Source organism: Malaclemys terrapin, chromosome 3 (assembly GCF_027887155.1).
Source record: "Malaclemys terrapin pileata isolate rMalTer1 chromosome 3, rMalTer1.hap1, whole genome shotgun sequence".
Lineage (NCBI taxonomy): Eukaryota > Metazoa > Chordata > Testudines > Emydidae > Malaclemys > Malaclemys terrapin.
The window spans coordinates 4000288-4017993 of NC_071507.1; the positions used below are offsets into that span (position 1 = coordinate 4000288).

The following is a 17706-nucleotide window of genomic DNA, read 5'->3' on the forward strand; positions in this document are numbered from 1 at the left end:
CATCAAAAGTTCACCTCAAACAATAGAAAGGTCTTGAGAGTTCTTTATAGAGGAAAGTGTTAGGCAATGTAAGCATAAGGTTCATTACCAATTCCCCCTGTAATAACTTCGGTCTGGTCTACACCTAAAAATTAGATCAACCTAGATTGACATTGCCTGGGGCTGTGAAAAATTTTGTGCCCTGGGCAATACAGTTAGGTCAAGCTAAGCCCCACTGTAGATACATCTAGGTTGACAGAAGAATTCTTCTATTGACTTAGCCACTGCCTCTCAAAGGGGTGCATATAATATCGCAAAAAACCAAAAACAAAAAAAAACAAAACAAAAACACACCCACATCCTTCCATCAATGTAGTAAGTATCTAGCTATGCCACTGTAGTGTTTGTAGTGTACACATTCCTTCGGTGATTTTTCAGGCTTATCACAGTACTAAGTTTTGTATTCTTCACAATACTGCAAACATAATTCACTCAATCTTTTTTGTACTGTTTACTTAAACATATTAAGAAATCTTACTAGAATTATACAACAATTGAGGTGATCTTCCAGAATAAGACACCATGGGAAAGAAATTCAAGTTCTGACAAGCAGCCAATTCTGGCCCATTTTAGTTTGCTAAGAACCTGAAAAAAAAAACCACAAAAACAAAAACAAACAAAACTATCCTTTTCAGCACCTGCCACATTTACCACTACCAGCATTTTGCTTTCCACAATGTGACTAGACAAAAGGACATGTTACAAATGCTCTCTGAAACAATGTCCTTTGTACAGTGGAGTCGCATCATAGGTGCATTTAACTTGCGCCGTTTTAACTATACACACTCAGCAAAACAAAACAAAAAGAGAGAAAATCAACAATTTTAATACTGTACCTGTAGTGCGGGCAATTCCGCCTGCCATTCCACTTGATGAGCATTTGACTATACGCGATTTTCACCTTACACACTGACTTCAGAACCTAACCCCAGCGTAAGATGCGACTCCCCTGTACTCTTACCAGTGAGTATAGTAGACTCTATACCAGGGTGGCCAACCTGAGCCTGAGAAGGAGACAGAATTTACCAATGTGCATTGCCAAAGAGCCGCCGATCAGCACCTCCCCCTTCATCCCCGCACCTCCAGCTGTTTTGTGGCATACAGGAGACTCTGGGAGGGAGAGGGAGGGCACAGCAGGCTTTGGGAGGGGGGGTGAAGTGGGGGCAGGGCCTGTGGCAGAGCCAGGGGTTGAGCAGTGAAAACCCCATGGCCCATTGGAAAATTGGCACCTGTAGCTCCAGCCCCAGAGTTGGTGCCTATACAAGGAGCCACATATTAACTTCTGAAGAGCCGCATGTGCCTTCGGAGGTTGGCCACCCCTGCTCTACAGAGATAGAAAGTTGAATTTCAATATAGAAAGTTAACGTGAACTGTCAGTTTCAGATTAAATATTAAATAGATTACATTTTAATCAAGAGAATTATTGGATTATTGCAATAATCATTGAAGGCATATTACTTCAATTCACAACAACAAATTTACACTGATCTAATAACATTCAAAGCCAATACCGAAGTACATCCACTGCATATACTTTATTTCCGGATATATCCGCTCTTTATTTCCTGACAGACTATCCTGTGTCTGTTGTATAGTTAGTTATTTTACTTCTTTACTCCATTCTCTTATTAATAGGTAGTAAGTGGAAATCCATTCTCCCCTCCAATTAGTATTTAAGTATTTTTATATTACGTGTGTGTATATAAAAATGTCATCTAAGTATTTTTATTTTGAAATATAATAATATGCGTAAGAGCCTATAAACATACAGAAAGCAGCAAGATAGACGATATAAATTACCTGATGTAAAGAAAACCCCAGCAACAAGTTTCAAGAAATATGTTGTACATAAATCATGAGAATTAGGCATGAAGCCTTGACATATTTATTTAAAAGAGGCAACAAACACTATCGTAGCTTCTACCTCCTTACAAACTAATGACCTAACAATGACAGTGTTATATTGAATGCAAGAGCTTATGGACAAACTTTCATCACAATGTCACGACCATTAAAATGATGATCTAGAGAGACAGAATTCTGTAAAATTTTTCAGCACCGATTGTCAGCATTGATTCCTCAGCCATTTCCAAATTAAAACCAGAATCATTCCCTTCCCTATATAACAGATAGTTGTATGGGCGCAGCATAAATATACAAATAGTGTAACTGATACAATTCCATAGTTGTATGCCAGCAGAGCTCCAGCAGCATGTAATAAATTTAATATTTTCATTCTGGAAAAGGAAAAAAGTAACATTCCTACCTTTGATGCCCTTGTTGCATCACAAGGATTTAAACACAACTTAAGACAGTGCAAGAGATTCAGGAAAAAATTATTTGAAATTAAGATGATGTTTCCACATTGACTAAAAACTAAGTTACAACTCTGCAAAGACTGGAGAATCATTTTAAGATGAAATTCAGATATTAAACAAGGCTTTGGGAATGGATCTTTGGGATCTGTCCTTCATTTCTAGTGATACTAGAAGAGATCAACTGAAGTGATTGTGAATTGAGAGTATACCGGACAATCAACCAATTACACAGGTACATGTAAAATTCCAACAACTACAGATATTTGCGAAAACACAGCAATTCCCATCAAGTCACAAAACTTAAGTTTACACACATTACTAATAGAGATTAGCAAGATTTTTTTTCAGGCAAGGAATGTCCAATATTGCACTCCCTGTATCAGAACACTTGCAGTATTATATACATTGGAACTTAAACCAATTGAAGTTACTGAAGCTTTAGAATGCATGATAGAGAGATACTTATCTCAGAGACTATACATACTACTCTTTCACATATTGTGGTCTTCTGTGCAGGGAAGATTTGCAAATTGCTCTAAGCAAAAGGAAATTTTCAGGTGAGTTTTCCTAAAAGTTATCTTACAAAAAGACAACTAGCAGTACAAAAGTATTATGCATCTACCCTAACCAAGACAGCGATATGGTACCCTACATCTATAAATCTTATAAACCGTTTCTTTTGACAACATGACAGAACTGTTTATGGACAGTATTATGCAGCTCCACCTTTTATAGCACCATTCACATGAATACAAGCCAACTCTGTCTCCTTTAATTTTATATTAACTACTTACAGCAAACAGGAATTCTTCACAAACAATTGATTCTTGTACCTTTCCCACACACCCACAACTCCCCTTGCAGCTTGGCGGCTTGCCTTGCCGATGTCACTGCCACTAGAAAAGCTACCTTCCATGATGGTGAGACAGGGAATACGAGAGCAAAGGCTCAAAGGGCGGGCTTGTGAGCCTGCTACATCGCTCCCCCAGAGCTTGGACCCAAGATCCCAATGTGGGTGAAGACTGCTCACACCCAGTCTTATCCTTTCCCTTGCGGGAGGATGGAGACCAGCCTCGTCCCGACTTCTTTGGCTTCGTGGTGGGAGCCATGGATGGGGACTGGTACTGGCTAGTGGACGGTCCCGGTGGGGTGCTACGCAGCAAGGTCACGATACTCGGTGCCAAGTCAGAGCATTGCTCCAGTGCCGGGGTGCTGGTCGACTCCATAAGAAGCGCTCTTAAATGGATATCACGCTCCTTCTTAGTTCTTGGCTTGAAGGACTTGCAAATTTTGCACTTCTCACTAATACATCCTTTGCCCAAGCAACACAGATAACTGCTATGTAGATCACTAATGGGCATGGGCCTCTTGCAGCGATCACAGAGCTTAAAGCCCGGGGATCGGGGCATGCCCCGTCCTGAGACAAAGTCCCGTTCGGAACCTACAAAGTCTCTAACTATAGCTAAGGGATTTATAAACATTAAAAAAAACTATATACAGTATAAACAGGAAATAACTAGTTCGTATGAACGAGCAGCTACAGCTCTAACTGAAGCAGCATCAGTTCCAGCACCATCACTGGCGGCAAGAAGGACCGAGGGTGTGTGTGTGTGTGTGTGGTGGTGTTGGGGGGAAGAGAGAGAACCGGCAGTGTCCTATATATCGCAGCATGTACGCACCACTCCAGAGGGCGCTGCAGTCGGTCCCCTATAGATACTGCTGAGGGGAAAACTTCCAGCACCAGTGCATGTGACGAGCACACACACGCCTAAGTTGAATGACATGAGCAATCACTTGAAGAAGAATGGATAATATTTGTATATTCCTGATGTACTGTCCATCAGATTTCAATTCTCTTCAGTTTTTTTTAAATGTGATAACTGTAATGCACCTGTGCTTTGAACTATAACTGTCACTGTGTACAAGTTATGTTTTTTTTTTTTTGCTCATCTATATATTCAACAAGAAATTGCAGGAGATTCTTTTCAACAGCTATCTTCAAATCACACAGAAGTCAAACTGGCAGATGGATGTTTAAAACCAAAGCACAGGTATTCCATAAAAGATGCAATATAGCCTCAAGACATTGCTAGTGCAATTTGCTTAAATGCTCTATGAGAATTATGAAAAATAAATGTTGTTCATTATGTAAAGTATCACTTGTACTAGTTGACATCTGTGGCTAAAAGAAGATATGAACATGAAACACTATTTGTGGCAATCAGACTTTTCGTTACTGAGACTAATTTGTCTGCAACCATTGCAATCCTGGACTCTAATTTGTGTAATATAATCTTTTATATTTCCGATAATTCAGTGTTCTTTACAGTTAAGTGTATATAAAAATGCTGGGTCTTCATTCGGTTTCATGTTTTAATAAAGAAACTATTTGATGTGACCTCCCCCCACCCCCCATAAAAATTTGAGTTAGAATATTGTCATGTATAACCAAAATTATAAGCAACTCAAATCTTTTGACACTGAGCTTCCAGAACACAATATGTTGTTGCCAACCAAGAGACGGAGGATTTTTTCCATTCTCATTTGAATTTCTCCAGGATGTCATTTTTTTTTTTTCTGAGAGAGCAATTCCCCTCCCCCCCCAGCTCTAAAAATTCCCTCTAAAGTAAAATTTAATTTTGGGAGAAACAACTTAAGCAAAGTATTCTATTTGTTAAAGATTATTGTTTAATAAAGATGTCTGATTTGTTAAATCAAAAGACTTGGCCCCTTTACTTTGTACTGTTCAGTTACAGTACTTTAAAATTATAAGATCTTTACAATTCAACCACTGATAGTCCATCACATCACACAAAACACCCAGGAAAAAACCTGATTAATGAAGATGACTCACCTGTAAACTAAATTCTACAAGATGAATGCTGCACATTCCCACTTATGGGATACACCAACAGTGCAGTCTGGATGCACTGACAATACACCTCAGGATCCAAGCTGCATCATCAGTACATACCATGAGTGAGAATGTGCAGAGGCTACTCAAAGGAGCAAAAAAAGTTAACGTTGAAAGAGAATTTCACTGGAGTTCTGTTCTCACCCAGAAACCAGAGTTACAATTACTTTAAAAAAAAAAATTTCATCAACTTTAGAAAACTCCAGATATACATGTATTTTTTTTCAGGTTTTCCAGTTAAGAAATGCAGCCACATTTTCACTGATCATTACCCTGTCTTACACTGTTCACCCAGGCTTAGCTTTATTCCTAAAATATAAACAAAATAACTAGGAAGTAAAATTCCTTTTTCTATTTGAGGGATCCATTTTCAATACACCAAAAGAATATCATTACAATATTACTCAATACAAAAAAAACCCCAGATGTTCGTTGCTACACAATATAGATAAAAATATGGACTCGTATTCGTTACATACACAAATCTACAATGGCACAGAATTTACATTTCATTACACCAAATTCATCATTCCATTTCTATTATTAAAAAATTCTGTTAGTCTACTAAGATGCCTTACTGAGAACATAGATAGTTCTGATATAACTAAAATTGAGAAATACTAATATGAAACCAAACATTTTAGATGAGCAATATCATTTTTTACTTACCTTTAAAAGTTCAAAATAGTGAAGACAGTGATAAACGGGAGCAAGCAGCAGCCTTGGTAGAACATATTGAACAGCTTCTTTAAAACCTTCTCCTATTGACTGGAAACAAAAATGGTCTTAATCTTAAAACAATAGATGTGTTGTTGTAACACAATGGCATATTCTTAAAAACATTAAAAAAAGATATTGTACCTGTAAATAGAATGCTGCTCCAGGCTTTGATAACTGACTAAGAAAGTGATCATGAAAAGCAGGTCGCAAAATATCTTGAGCGTATGATTCATATGGATCAAATGCCAGTTCCTAAGAAGAAATACAAAGTAAATTTTTAAAATAGGTTAGTATCAAAGTTTCATGTTATTGGTAAAAATATGAAGTATATTACACAGGAGAAAACTTTACCTATAATTTTATCAGTAAGCAATTTATAAAAATGTAGGCCCCAATCCTGAGAAGATTTAGGCACATGCTTAACCTCATGCATTTAGTTATCAGTGTGTAAAGTAAAACTCATGCTCAAGTCTTTGCAGAAACAGGGTCTCAGACAAACCCATTTTGATTTCAGTCTCTAAAGGCCAAGTTTGATACTTCTAAACCTTAAAGCTCTTGTTCATTTCATTTCTGCCAGCACCTTGTCCCTCCACCTGTATGCACTGGCAATAAGGAGGAATTCGGATAGTTGGGTGCCACTCTTCCCTTATATAGTCTCTGGGCCTGAAAATATGGTGGCATGAGGGGATGCTCATGCAGCTCAAATGGTCAAAGCCCTTCAAAAATGTCCCAAAGACCTGTGCAACCAAGGGGCAAATCCCTTAGCAGGGAACCTCCCCCCCCCTCCAAAAACTGCCAACACACACTTTGGAATTATGAGTGGAAGAAACTGGTCCCACAGCCTTTTTGTGACACGAACTAGTCTGCAGTCTCAGAATCAAGGGTAGGTCAGCAGGTTAAATCTTGAGCGCCTGGGAAAATCTGCCCTGTGATGACTGTTTCTTTGAAGAAAGTAGATGTCAATGTAGGCAGCCAAGACAGTTGAAACAAAGACATACTGAACTACCAAAAAACATTTTTTTCCCCAATTACTCCAGTTATTTAGGACATACAAGGTGTATAACAAAAATAAAATATATATTATAAAAACAAACTTTACTGTTCTTACTTACCTCTGCTAGGTCTTCAAAACAACTGCCTACTAAAGGGTGGGGACTGCCTTCATCCGTCATTTCTACGGTGTCTTCAATGTGGCCCAATAGCTTCACACTAAGTTCGTGAATATCTGATATACGACTAAATATATTTTCCACATCCTGAAGGAAGAAATGGAACTATCAGACAATAAATATCAATGGTGAATAAGAAAGAGAAATTAAATCCGTAAGACAAAATATATGGCACACAAAGCAAGCTACTTAATCAGTTATGATATTGAACAAACAAACACTGATTAGTTTCTCAGCTAAAGCAAGGTTATACATATTGTAGGTAACGGACAGGTGATTAATTACTGACTCTTCTCCCATTATTTTTCTTCCAAACATGAAACAGAGAACTTAAGTTACTCATCTTAACCTGAAGTTAGCAAATACGGCTATTTCTTTCATAGAATCAAACTCTTTAGTGTTTCCCACAAGTGTTGCCTTTTGGTTTCCATTTCAAAATTTGAATTAAGAATAGTAATGACCCACATGTTAACCTGCGCTATGCAGCATACACAGTATTACACACAAATCATAATACCATGCAATTGCCCAATTTGTGTTCTGAACCCACTGGTGAAACCCAAAGTCTAGCAGAGAATAAAGATGAACCTGGGGAGAGGTGACCCAAACTTTTCAGCTTTTTTACTCTTAAGTAATCCAGTTTTCAGCAGCTCAGGATCTACTGCACATACCCAACTTTGTACACTAGGAGTAAAATCCTGGCCCCAATGAAGTCAATGGCAGAACTGCCACTGACTTCAGTGGAGTCAGAATTTCACCCTACAGCTCAGTACCCTTATAGAAAGAATGGGTGGAGGAAAGATTTAGCGGAAGCAGAAAGACAGTTCAACTACATAAAGCTCTAGCATGCAGAGAGAGATCTCATGTAGCTAAGAAAGTGCATGGCACTGACAGGAAAACAGAAATTCCAATTCCCATACCAGGACAGACTACTGGTCTATGTAATACAAAATTGCAAAAACAGGCAGCACTTGCTGTCCAAAAAAACTGCAAACTCTGCACACCTCAAACTTCTACCCAGTAATGCATTTAGCCAATGATGCAATTTTATTTAATTATGCAATGCCAAACAAAGAGGAAGAATATTCTTCTGGTTCCTCAAACATGGTCAGTTTATGACCTGAAGCATAAGTTTTGATCATCCTCAACGGTCTTAAATCTTTGCATTTATGTAGAATCTTTCATAAGAGGCTCTTAAGTGTTTTACAAACAAACACTTTCCCCTTCTACTTACAAAGATCAATAAATATTTTTATTCTTTCCCACACACTTAAAAATATATATAAATATAAAAGGAACCTGAGGAACAAAGGTTAAGTTACTTGCAGAACGTCACACAACCCAGTGGCAGAGTAAGTGACCCGGGGTCCCAATTTTAAGTCCTTGAATATCTCCACAATACTGCCCCTGTTTATATTTTCAAGGCACTTCAGCACCTACATAGTGATAGGTCTTAATATGCATTTCAATGTTGTTGTTTTTGCTTTTTAAAATGCAGTCTATAGCGGTACAAGTGGGTTGAGAAATGGTACAGGAGAAACTTCCTTCAACCCCCATAATGTCAGTACAATAGTTCCCAATGCACTAAATTGGCTTTCTAGGATGCCAGAGAAGTGCAAGGGGAATATAATGAGGCATGGTATAGGACACTCAGCCCACCCTGCTCTACAATTCTATATTCTGGGTTCTAGACTTCTGGGCTGGGAGGGAGGAAAACATCCTCCTAATCCCTTATCATTTATTTCAGGATGAGCTATAATACGTTCCTATGCTGCCTCTCCTTTCTTATCTACATTTCAATCCTTACACCATGTGTGCATGCACACACTCCTTTTCTCAGCCTGTTCTTTCAGAGCTGCCTTTGTAGGTGAGCGGCAGCATCAAAATAAGAACATTTGCTACTGTATTTTGTTTGTTCACCAACAGTTCTGGGCTGGAGCAACAAGTGTTGAGAAATGGCTTTCTGATAGTTCTTCCTATACTATAGGAATGTTACACTAGACAAAAGTTAGGTCCCAGAAATTCTCACCTATATTAATGCAAACATAAGTTTGATATGCATCAGTTGTAACATCTATATAATACTTACATGAGCTGAAAACAATTTGGAGTTGGAGACAAAAGGCTCTCTAAAAACTTTTATAATGAGATTTAGTTCCCTTATGTACTGTCGAACCTCTGCCATAAATGACTTGACTAGATCATAATAGGTTTGTTCCCCTGAGGTGGAGGGTTCCTCATCAGATAAAGTTAGTGCACTTATATCTTCTACATCTTGATGGAACATATCCATCAACACCTGTGTAAATGAAATCGGAGAAAGTTAGCGGTTTCCTTAAATATACACAAAAATTAGATACAAAAGTTACTGACGGGAGGGGAAATAAGTTGTTATAAAAGATCTAGTTGAATACTATTAATGGGAGGCTTTGTATGTTGTCTTAAGATTGGTTAAATATATTTGGTAAAAAGGAAATTGAATTAAGAAGCAGCAATTCAAAAAACTAACTATGTATCATCCTAATTCTAACTCAGAGCTACAAGAAAGAACTGACTGGCAGTTTTGGTTGTTTTACACTTGGTATCCCATACGGAAGAAGGGGGCCAGGTTCATGCACATGAGGTGCACACACCTACAAGTGGGATCCACGTGGACAAATGCTTGGAAATATGCAATTTGGTTAATTTGTCTGTCCTCCATATGGGGTTCGGAGGAAGCAGAAAGAAGGAAATATAGCTTATATTATTTGAGACTGATCATACTTAAGATGCTTATGGACAGAAGGTAAGGATTACATTACATAAAGGGACAGCCTACAAGGAATGTGAAGGTACTTGAGGGAATACTGGACTAATGCATACCTATGACAGAGCATAGGCAAGTGTTGACAGCTTTATAATGTCTCAGAGTTAACTGATAAGGCTGGGCTAAGTCTGGAAACACTGTATGGGCCATGTCTGCGTTTGATGTGGTGAGTAAGGCAAAGCCACAGAAGTCCCCCTCTAGTAGGTTGTTCCTTCAGAGCAAATACCAGGAGGTTGGATGTTTGCTTCAGAGCCTTTAAGAAACCTGGGAGGTTTCTGCTGTTTATGCATGGGGTTGTTGCAACTCTTCAGAAGTGTGACTGTAGTGTACGAACAACAAAGAGTCTGGTGGCACCTTAAAGACTAACAGATTTATTTGGGCATAAGCTTTCGTGAGTAAAAACCTCACTTCTTCGGATGTAGTGTACGAGGCACCCTTAAATCCAAACCCTGTTAAGGCCGGTTTCTTGGCCAATGCATTTTGCTAGTCCCACCAACAGCTGAAGGAGGCAGAAGATTAGGAGAAAGAACCGAAGGAATCAGCATCATTACCACAATCATATGGCAGGTACCCAAACTTCTGCTGAATATCCACATACAGACGTGTATCTACAAACAGCGGTGATGGAGACAGCTGCCCTATACTACCAAGCTCTGGTCTACACTCCAGAATAAGGTCAACATAAGACAGCGTATGTTGACCTAATTATGTCAGCGTACACACTACAGCCTTGTCCCGACGTAAGTGCTCTACTACCCCGAGATAATAACTCCACCCCCATGAGAGGCACAGGGCTTATGTTGGTGTAGTTAGGGCGAAGCAATGTCTGTGTAAACACTGCAGGTTACTTACACTGGCTGTCATTCTTATCAATGTCAGGGCTCCATGCTGGAGCTGTGAAATTGACAAGGAAGCGTTCATAGCTTGGGCTGTCACTCCAGGTAGGATGGGGGGCTCCAGCTAGAGCCTGGCTGTCCCCCCGGGGACTTACTGCAGTGGTTGTAAGTCAACCTAACATAGGTCAACTTAAGCTTGTAGTATGACATGCCCTAAGCGTCTTAACGGTCAGTAAGGTCTCACAAGGTACTTCCCCCATCTGTTTCTTCCTTAGCCTTAAAAGGAAAGCGAAGAGGGCGCAGTCAATACAAGGCTGAAGCAAGACAGGGGACTATTCACTGGAGCAACAAGAAACAAAACCCCCCAATTTGCTGATTAACACAAGTAATGCCAATAACAGACAGGGCAAACAATGAGAAGGGGACACAAGAAAAGGTTCCGTGGACTTCAATGAAACTAGAGGCTCTGACCTCTCTTGAGGGACTGATTCCAAGTTGTGTGGGGTTTTTTGTTTTGCTTTTTTGAAAGGGAAAAAATACAGATTGTTTGCCCTCTAATGTGTCAAAAGATTGAGACTAGGTGTCCAAGGCAGCTAGAATGCAGCAATGCTTGAGAACAAGCCAAAGGAATTTGGCTCATCGACCACAGTCAGAAAGACAGTGTTCTGGAGCACTGGGGAATGCTGAGGTTGCATGAAGTGTCCCAAATAAAACTCTGCACCAATCCATCCCTAGGAATGCTTTACATTGAAATCACTGTTAGTTTCAAAATAGCAATAATTTTAGAAGTTCATGTACTGCTGGGGGGGTTTCTATAGGAAGATGCATATCAAAATACTACATTACTATACATTTAAGAACTAAGAATAATATTCAACATGGAGATTTTGAGACACTATTCAAGATCTGGTTAAAAAATTAATACTGCCCCCCCCCCCCCCAAAAAATCCATTCCTTTGACACTTATGAACTATGCCACCTACCTTATCAGCACACATTGCCACTTTAATGTCTTGTTTTGTAATTTCATAATGTCTTATATTTCGTACGTAATTCCCAACCAGCTTTAAGATATCTGCAGAAATGTATTCTAATACTGCTACTATGTAAACAGATACTTGGTGGTCAATTTTATAACCTAAAACTTCCTAAAAGTAAAAAAAAAAAAGTGCATCATTAAATGTGTTATACAACCAGTCAAATAACTAATTTATGTATTTTAGGATAAACCTATGAAATCATATGTTTAGTGCAACAGTCATTAGACAGTCAACATCTATCCACCATTAGTACTAGCAATACTAAAATACATCTCTCTCGCTATGTGTATAACAGGAATAACAGTGATATCACAAAAAGAACAGGAGTACTTGTGGCATCTTAGAGACTAGCAAATTTATTAGAGCATAAGCTTTTGTGGGCTACAGCCCACTTCTTCGGATGCTGTAGCCCACAAAAGCTTATGCTCTAATAAATGTGTTAGTCTCTAAGGTGCCACAAGTACTCCTGTTCTTTTTGCGGATACAGACTAACACGGCTGCTACTCTGAAACTAGTGATATCACAGGTAACACTGCATGGTTCATACTGACTTTGAAATGTTAAATGCTTGGTAGAGTTGTCATAAACATGCAGTACAGTTCTAATTGACAATCTAAAAGCACTGAATTCTCTTTATTACTCAGCTGGAATAAAACTATTGCAATTTTTGACAGACAAGTATTTAGGGGTTTCTTTTTTTCAAAAACTGTTACTAACCTTTCAAGATGTGTTGCACATGTACATTCCTCTCTTGATGTGCGTGCACCCCAGGCAGAACACCAGACATTTTCCCCTCAGTGGTACTCATTTGGTGGGGCATGAGCACCCTCTGCTGGCGCCAGTAAAGGGCCCCAGCTGACCCTCAGCCCCCTCAGTTCCTTCTATCCAGAAAATCCGATGTAGAGGGGTAGGAGGGCAAGTTGTAGAACGGACATGTGCAACACATCTCATAGAACAAGAGTTACAAAAAAGTTAATAACTGTCTTTTTTCTTTTGAGTGACTGCCCATGTGCATTTCATTCTTGGTGAGTGTCAAGCAGTTAAATAGGTGGAGGGATCAGAGTTTATGTACCCATAGACTGCAGTACATCTCACCCAAATTTGGCATAATTTCTAAACTACTGGGTGATGGTGTAATGGGAGGAGAAAGTGTGCACCGATAACTAGGTTGCTGCTTTACAAATGTCCAGCATGGGGATCTGCGCTAGGAATGCCACTGAGGATGCCTGAGTTCTTGTGAAGCTTGCCCGGTGGTGAAACACCCGTCAGAGGATAACAAACGCAGATGCTCACAGTTATCCAAGATGAAATTCTTTGTGAAGAGACTGAAAGATCTTTAATTCTGGCCACTACAGCCATGAACAGAAAACTTGGATGGGGTATAAATACAATTAGGAAAACCATGGTAAAAAAATTTAGCTTGGCTTCACACTTTCTTTGTGCGAGGCTTAAAGTCCCTGCAAATTTGGCAACGCTCCCCAATAAGAGCTTCCCCAAGGCACTCAAAGCAACTTGAGTGTGGGTCGCTCACAGGAATAGCCTTATTTCAGGAAGCACAGGGCTTGAAGCCTGGTGACTGAGGCATCCCTTGGCATCGGGAATTAACTGAAACCCTCAGATGGGGGAAAATCCTAAGTGAACAAACACTAAACTATTTACAATAAAATTCAGTAGTCTGTGTTCTCTTGTGAGTATTTGCAAAAGCAAGAAGAGCCATTCCAGCGACTGTCACAGAAGGTAAGGTAAGGAGGAACTAAGGGAAATCGGGGTTGGCTAGGCCCTTTATACTGGTGCCAGCGGTTTGAGCTGCCCAGATGGGTATCATTGGGGGGGAAATTTCCGGTGGAATACACATATAGAATCACTCGAAGAACTTAAACTTCTGGGAAGTATAATCATAGTCCCAAATGTATTCAACAAGCATACAATTAACTGAAATAGAAATATTACAATGATGATGATACATGACACACACTAAAATCCAGATACTTTATAAGATTTGTTTTATTCCTTTTAGGTTACGTTTCAGGCAATATACAGACAATGAATGAAAATGTCAACCTTAACATTATATAGCTCTGTAAAAGATAGGTTTGCCTAATTTTAAGTAGCAAGGTAATCGATTATGATTTCAATACTTACTTTTAACAAAGGATGGATTTTTTCTACTGGGAGAGATAATGGATTTCTTCGTTTCCTCTTTTCAATAGCAGACTGGGCATCAGCTATTGCCCACTTATCAATAGGATGGGGAAAACTTTTTTGAACACGATCCTTAGGAGACAGAAAACAAGCACTAAGGGCTCAGTGAATAATCTGAATGTATTCAGCAAGTACTATTCTTGTTTAGATAGAGACTTCACTGTTGCAGATTAAAAGCAATTCCTTAAAAGGAATAATTTATTTTGATGCAACCATGTTTTAATGTACAGATAGAAACTAAAAAGTTATACTAAAAACTGTACAGCGATACATACCCTAAATGTTGTACACTAAATATATGTTGCATACAAAAAACTAAACTCAAAGAACATTAAGGTTGCAAACTTAAGCACTCAATTAGGAAACACTCACAGGTGTGTTGTGAAGTTAAGTTTATTAATGTATGTGAAGCCCTCAGATACTACAGTGATGAGTGCCATAGAAAAGATCTCAAGGAAATTAATAATTCTGTCTTCAAAGCAGGGTTTGAATAGTGTGCAGTGACTAAGACACGGAGCCACACGTTGCATAATAAAAGGTTAAAATAAAATACTGAGTAGCTGTTCTCTGTGAGCACAGTCCATCCTGTGCACTGAGTAAGGCAGTGGTCCTGTGGAAAAAAATAGTTTGTCATCATGTAATTAAAGACCATAATTATACACACACAACTAGGGAGCCAAATTAAGATTCATGGGCAAGCTTAAGTCTGGTGTTTCCAAATTGTTGAGTGGTTGACTTTGCAACCTTAATGTCCTATTAACATAGGTTTTTTATGTATAATTTTCTAGGTTTTTAAAAAAGCAAACTAAAAATCAGAAATTTCTTCATGTCAAACTATATCAACTCCAACAGGGTTCAATAAGGTTAGATCTACACCACAGACTTTTGCCACTTGAGCGAAGAGACTGCAAGCAGCAGAAGTCACTCTCTATGTAGGCCAGCCACTCAAGGGAGAGATGAGACACATTTTTGCCAGTGGGGCTCTCAGCTGTTTGGTGACAGAGGAATGTTCAGAATCAGAACCTGGAATAGAACTCAGGATTCCTTAGGTGATCGCCCTTTAATGGTTGCACATAGGGACTATTCACCCCTTCTTGTCAACCCCTTTCAAAATGATCTGGACAAATTGGAGAAATGGTCTGAGTTAAACAGGATGAAGTTTAACAAAGACAAATGCAAAGTGCTCCACTTAGGAAGGAAAAATCAATTTCACACATACAGAATGGGAAAAGACTGTCTAGGAAGGAGTACGGCAGAAAGGGATCTAGGGGTTATATTGGACCACAAGCTAAATATGAGTCAGTGTGATGCTGTTGCAAAAAAAGCAAACATGATTCTGGGATGCATTAACAGGTGTGTTGTGAGCAAGACACGAGAAGTCATTCTTCCGCTCTACTCTGCTCTGGTTAGGCCTCAGCTGGAGTATTGTGTCCAGTTCTGGGCGCCGCATTTTAAAAAAGATGTGGAGAAATTGGAAAGGGTCCAAAGAAGAGCAACAAGAATGATTAAAGGTCTTGAGAACATGACCTATGAAGGAAGGCTGAAAGAACTGGGTTTGTTTAGTTTGGAAAAGAGAAGACTGAGAGGGGACATGATAGCAGTTTTCAGGTATCTAAAAGGGTGTCATAAGGAGGAGGGAGAGAACTTGTTCACCTTAGCCTCTAAGGATAGAACCAGAAACAATGGGTTTAAACTGCAGCAAGGGAGGTCTAGGTTGGACATTAGGAAAAAGTTCCTAACTGTCAGGGTGGTTAAACACTGGAACAAATTGCCTAGGGAGGTTGTGGAATCTCCGTCTCTGGAGATATTTAAGAGTAGGTTAGATAAATGTCTATCAGGGATGGTCTAGACAGTATTTGGTCCTGCCATGCGGGCAGGGGACTGGACTCGATGACCTCTCGAGGTCCCTTCCAGTCCTATAATCTATGAACTGTTGAGAAGAGCCCACTTCCACCTTAATTGAATTGGCTTGTCAGCACTGATCCCCCACTGAGGCAACTCTCATTTTTTCATGTGCTATGTATTTATTATACCTGCCTCTGTATTTTCCACTCCATGCATCTAATGAAGTGGGTTTTAGCCCACAAAAGCATATGCCCAAATAAATTTGTTAGTCTATAAAGCGCCACAAGGACTCCCTTGTTGTTTTTGCTGATACAGACTAACACGGCTACCACTCTGAAACCTGTCAAAGGCTACTGTATCAGCTTTATAAATGTCATGTGATATCTTCCTGCGAGGGCTAGTGATGGTATTTCATGGCTCAATGGGTGAGCTCAATAAGGATTCCAACAGGGAAATGTGTACGGTGTGTACACATTTTATTCAGATATACACACTATACAACATACAGTATTACTCTGGCACACAAAACTGACACTAGATATTAAAATACTAGATATGTTAGGAAGGACCTGGAACATAAAACCAGCGTTTGGTCTGCCACTGACAGACAGACACATAAGTACCATATTTCTCCCATGCACTTCACTTCCATAATGCCATGCACAGTAGAATCTCAGAGTTATGAACACCAGAGTTACAACCTGACCAGCCTATCACACATCTCATTTGGAAACAGATGTACACAATCAGGCAGCAGAGGCAACAACAACAACAACAAAAGTAAATACCGTACAGAACTGTGTTAAACTACTAAAAACAAAGGGCAAGTTTAATAAAAAAAGATTTGACAAGATAAGGAAACTGTTTCTGTGCTTGTTTCATTTCAATTAAGAGAGTTAAAGGCTGCATTTTTTTCTGCATAGTAAAGTTTCAAAACTGTATTAAGTCAATGTTCAGTTGTAAAATTTTGAAAGATCATAACTCTGAACAAAATGTTATGGAACATTTCAGAGTTATGAACAACCTTCATTCTTGAGGTGTTTGTAACTCTGAGGTTCTACTGTATCCCTCATTAGAGAGACACTTGTAAGCATGAAAACTTCTCTCTCATATTAACAGAAGTTGGTCCAATAAAAGATACTGCTTCACCCACCATGTCTCTCTAATATCCTGGGACCAACAGATCTACAACAACACTGCATACATGTATTTCTCATGACATTTTAAAGTGCTAATTAAACAAACTATTCATCCACAGCATCCCAAATTAAAGCTCCAAAATACAGAACAGATAAACATTCTCTGTACCTCTACATCCAGAAAGCTTCTCGGCTGGGCTTGGCACAGCATATTCAACAACTGCAGAATTAACTCCTCAACATATTGTAAAGCATCTTCAGCTGAGGAAAGTTTAGGATGGACTTGCACCTGAACCTACATTGAACAGAAAATTGATTTAAACCTCACACACTTTCCCCGAGGACTCCATGCTTTTATTTCCACAGAAGTTAACTTACAGTTAAAAGAATTTCAGGAGCATGACACCACAGACCTAAAAACTAAGAGAGCCAGAATTTTATGCGGCATAAATCAGCATAGCTCACAGATTGAAGTCAAAGAAACTATACCAATTTGTGCCAAATCTAACCCACAGTACTTAAGTGAACACATTTTGCAATATGCAACATTTGACGCTGACTTAGTTCTACTGCAATGTCTACAAGATATTGTCTGATAGTGAGTGGGCTGTGACACAGCTATGCATATACATATTTTTTTAAAATAAACATTGCATATTTTTCTTTCCCCCTCCCTTC

At 39.1% G+C, this 17706-nt stretch overlaps 1 protein-coding gene across 3 annotated transcripts in view; it reads right to left on the reverse strand.

The window, feature by feature from the left end:
- Window positions 1-17706, reverse strand: part of SOS1 (SOS Ras/Rac guanine nucleotide exchange factor 1) — an 86116-nt gene that overhangs the window by 47530 nt on the left and 20880 nt on the right. The window contains exons 2-8 of one of the 3 annotated variants that reach the window (XM_054022298.1): window positions 17198-17323; window positions 13985-14116; window positions 11786-11950; window positions 9250-9459; window positions 7104-7247; window positions 6133-6243; window positions 5941-6039 (exon numbers count right to left, since the gene is read on the reverse strand). In XM_054022298.1, coding sequence (XP_053878273.1) covers window positions 5941-6039; window positions 6133-6243; window positions 7104-7247; window positions 9250-9459; window positions 11786-11950; window positions 13985-14116; window positions 17198-17323 — 987 coding nt within the window. Of the gene's footprint in view, window positions 1-5940; window positions 6040-6132; window positions 6244-7103; window positions 7248-9249; window positions 9460-10957; window positions 10977-11785; window positions 11951-13984; window positions 14117-17197; window positions 17324-17706 lie in introns of those variants that run through there. The other 2 variants (XM_054022299.1, XM_054022301.1) reach the window with 2 other exon arrangements.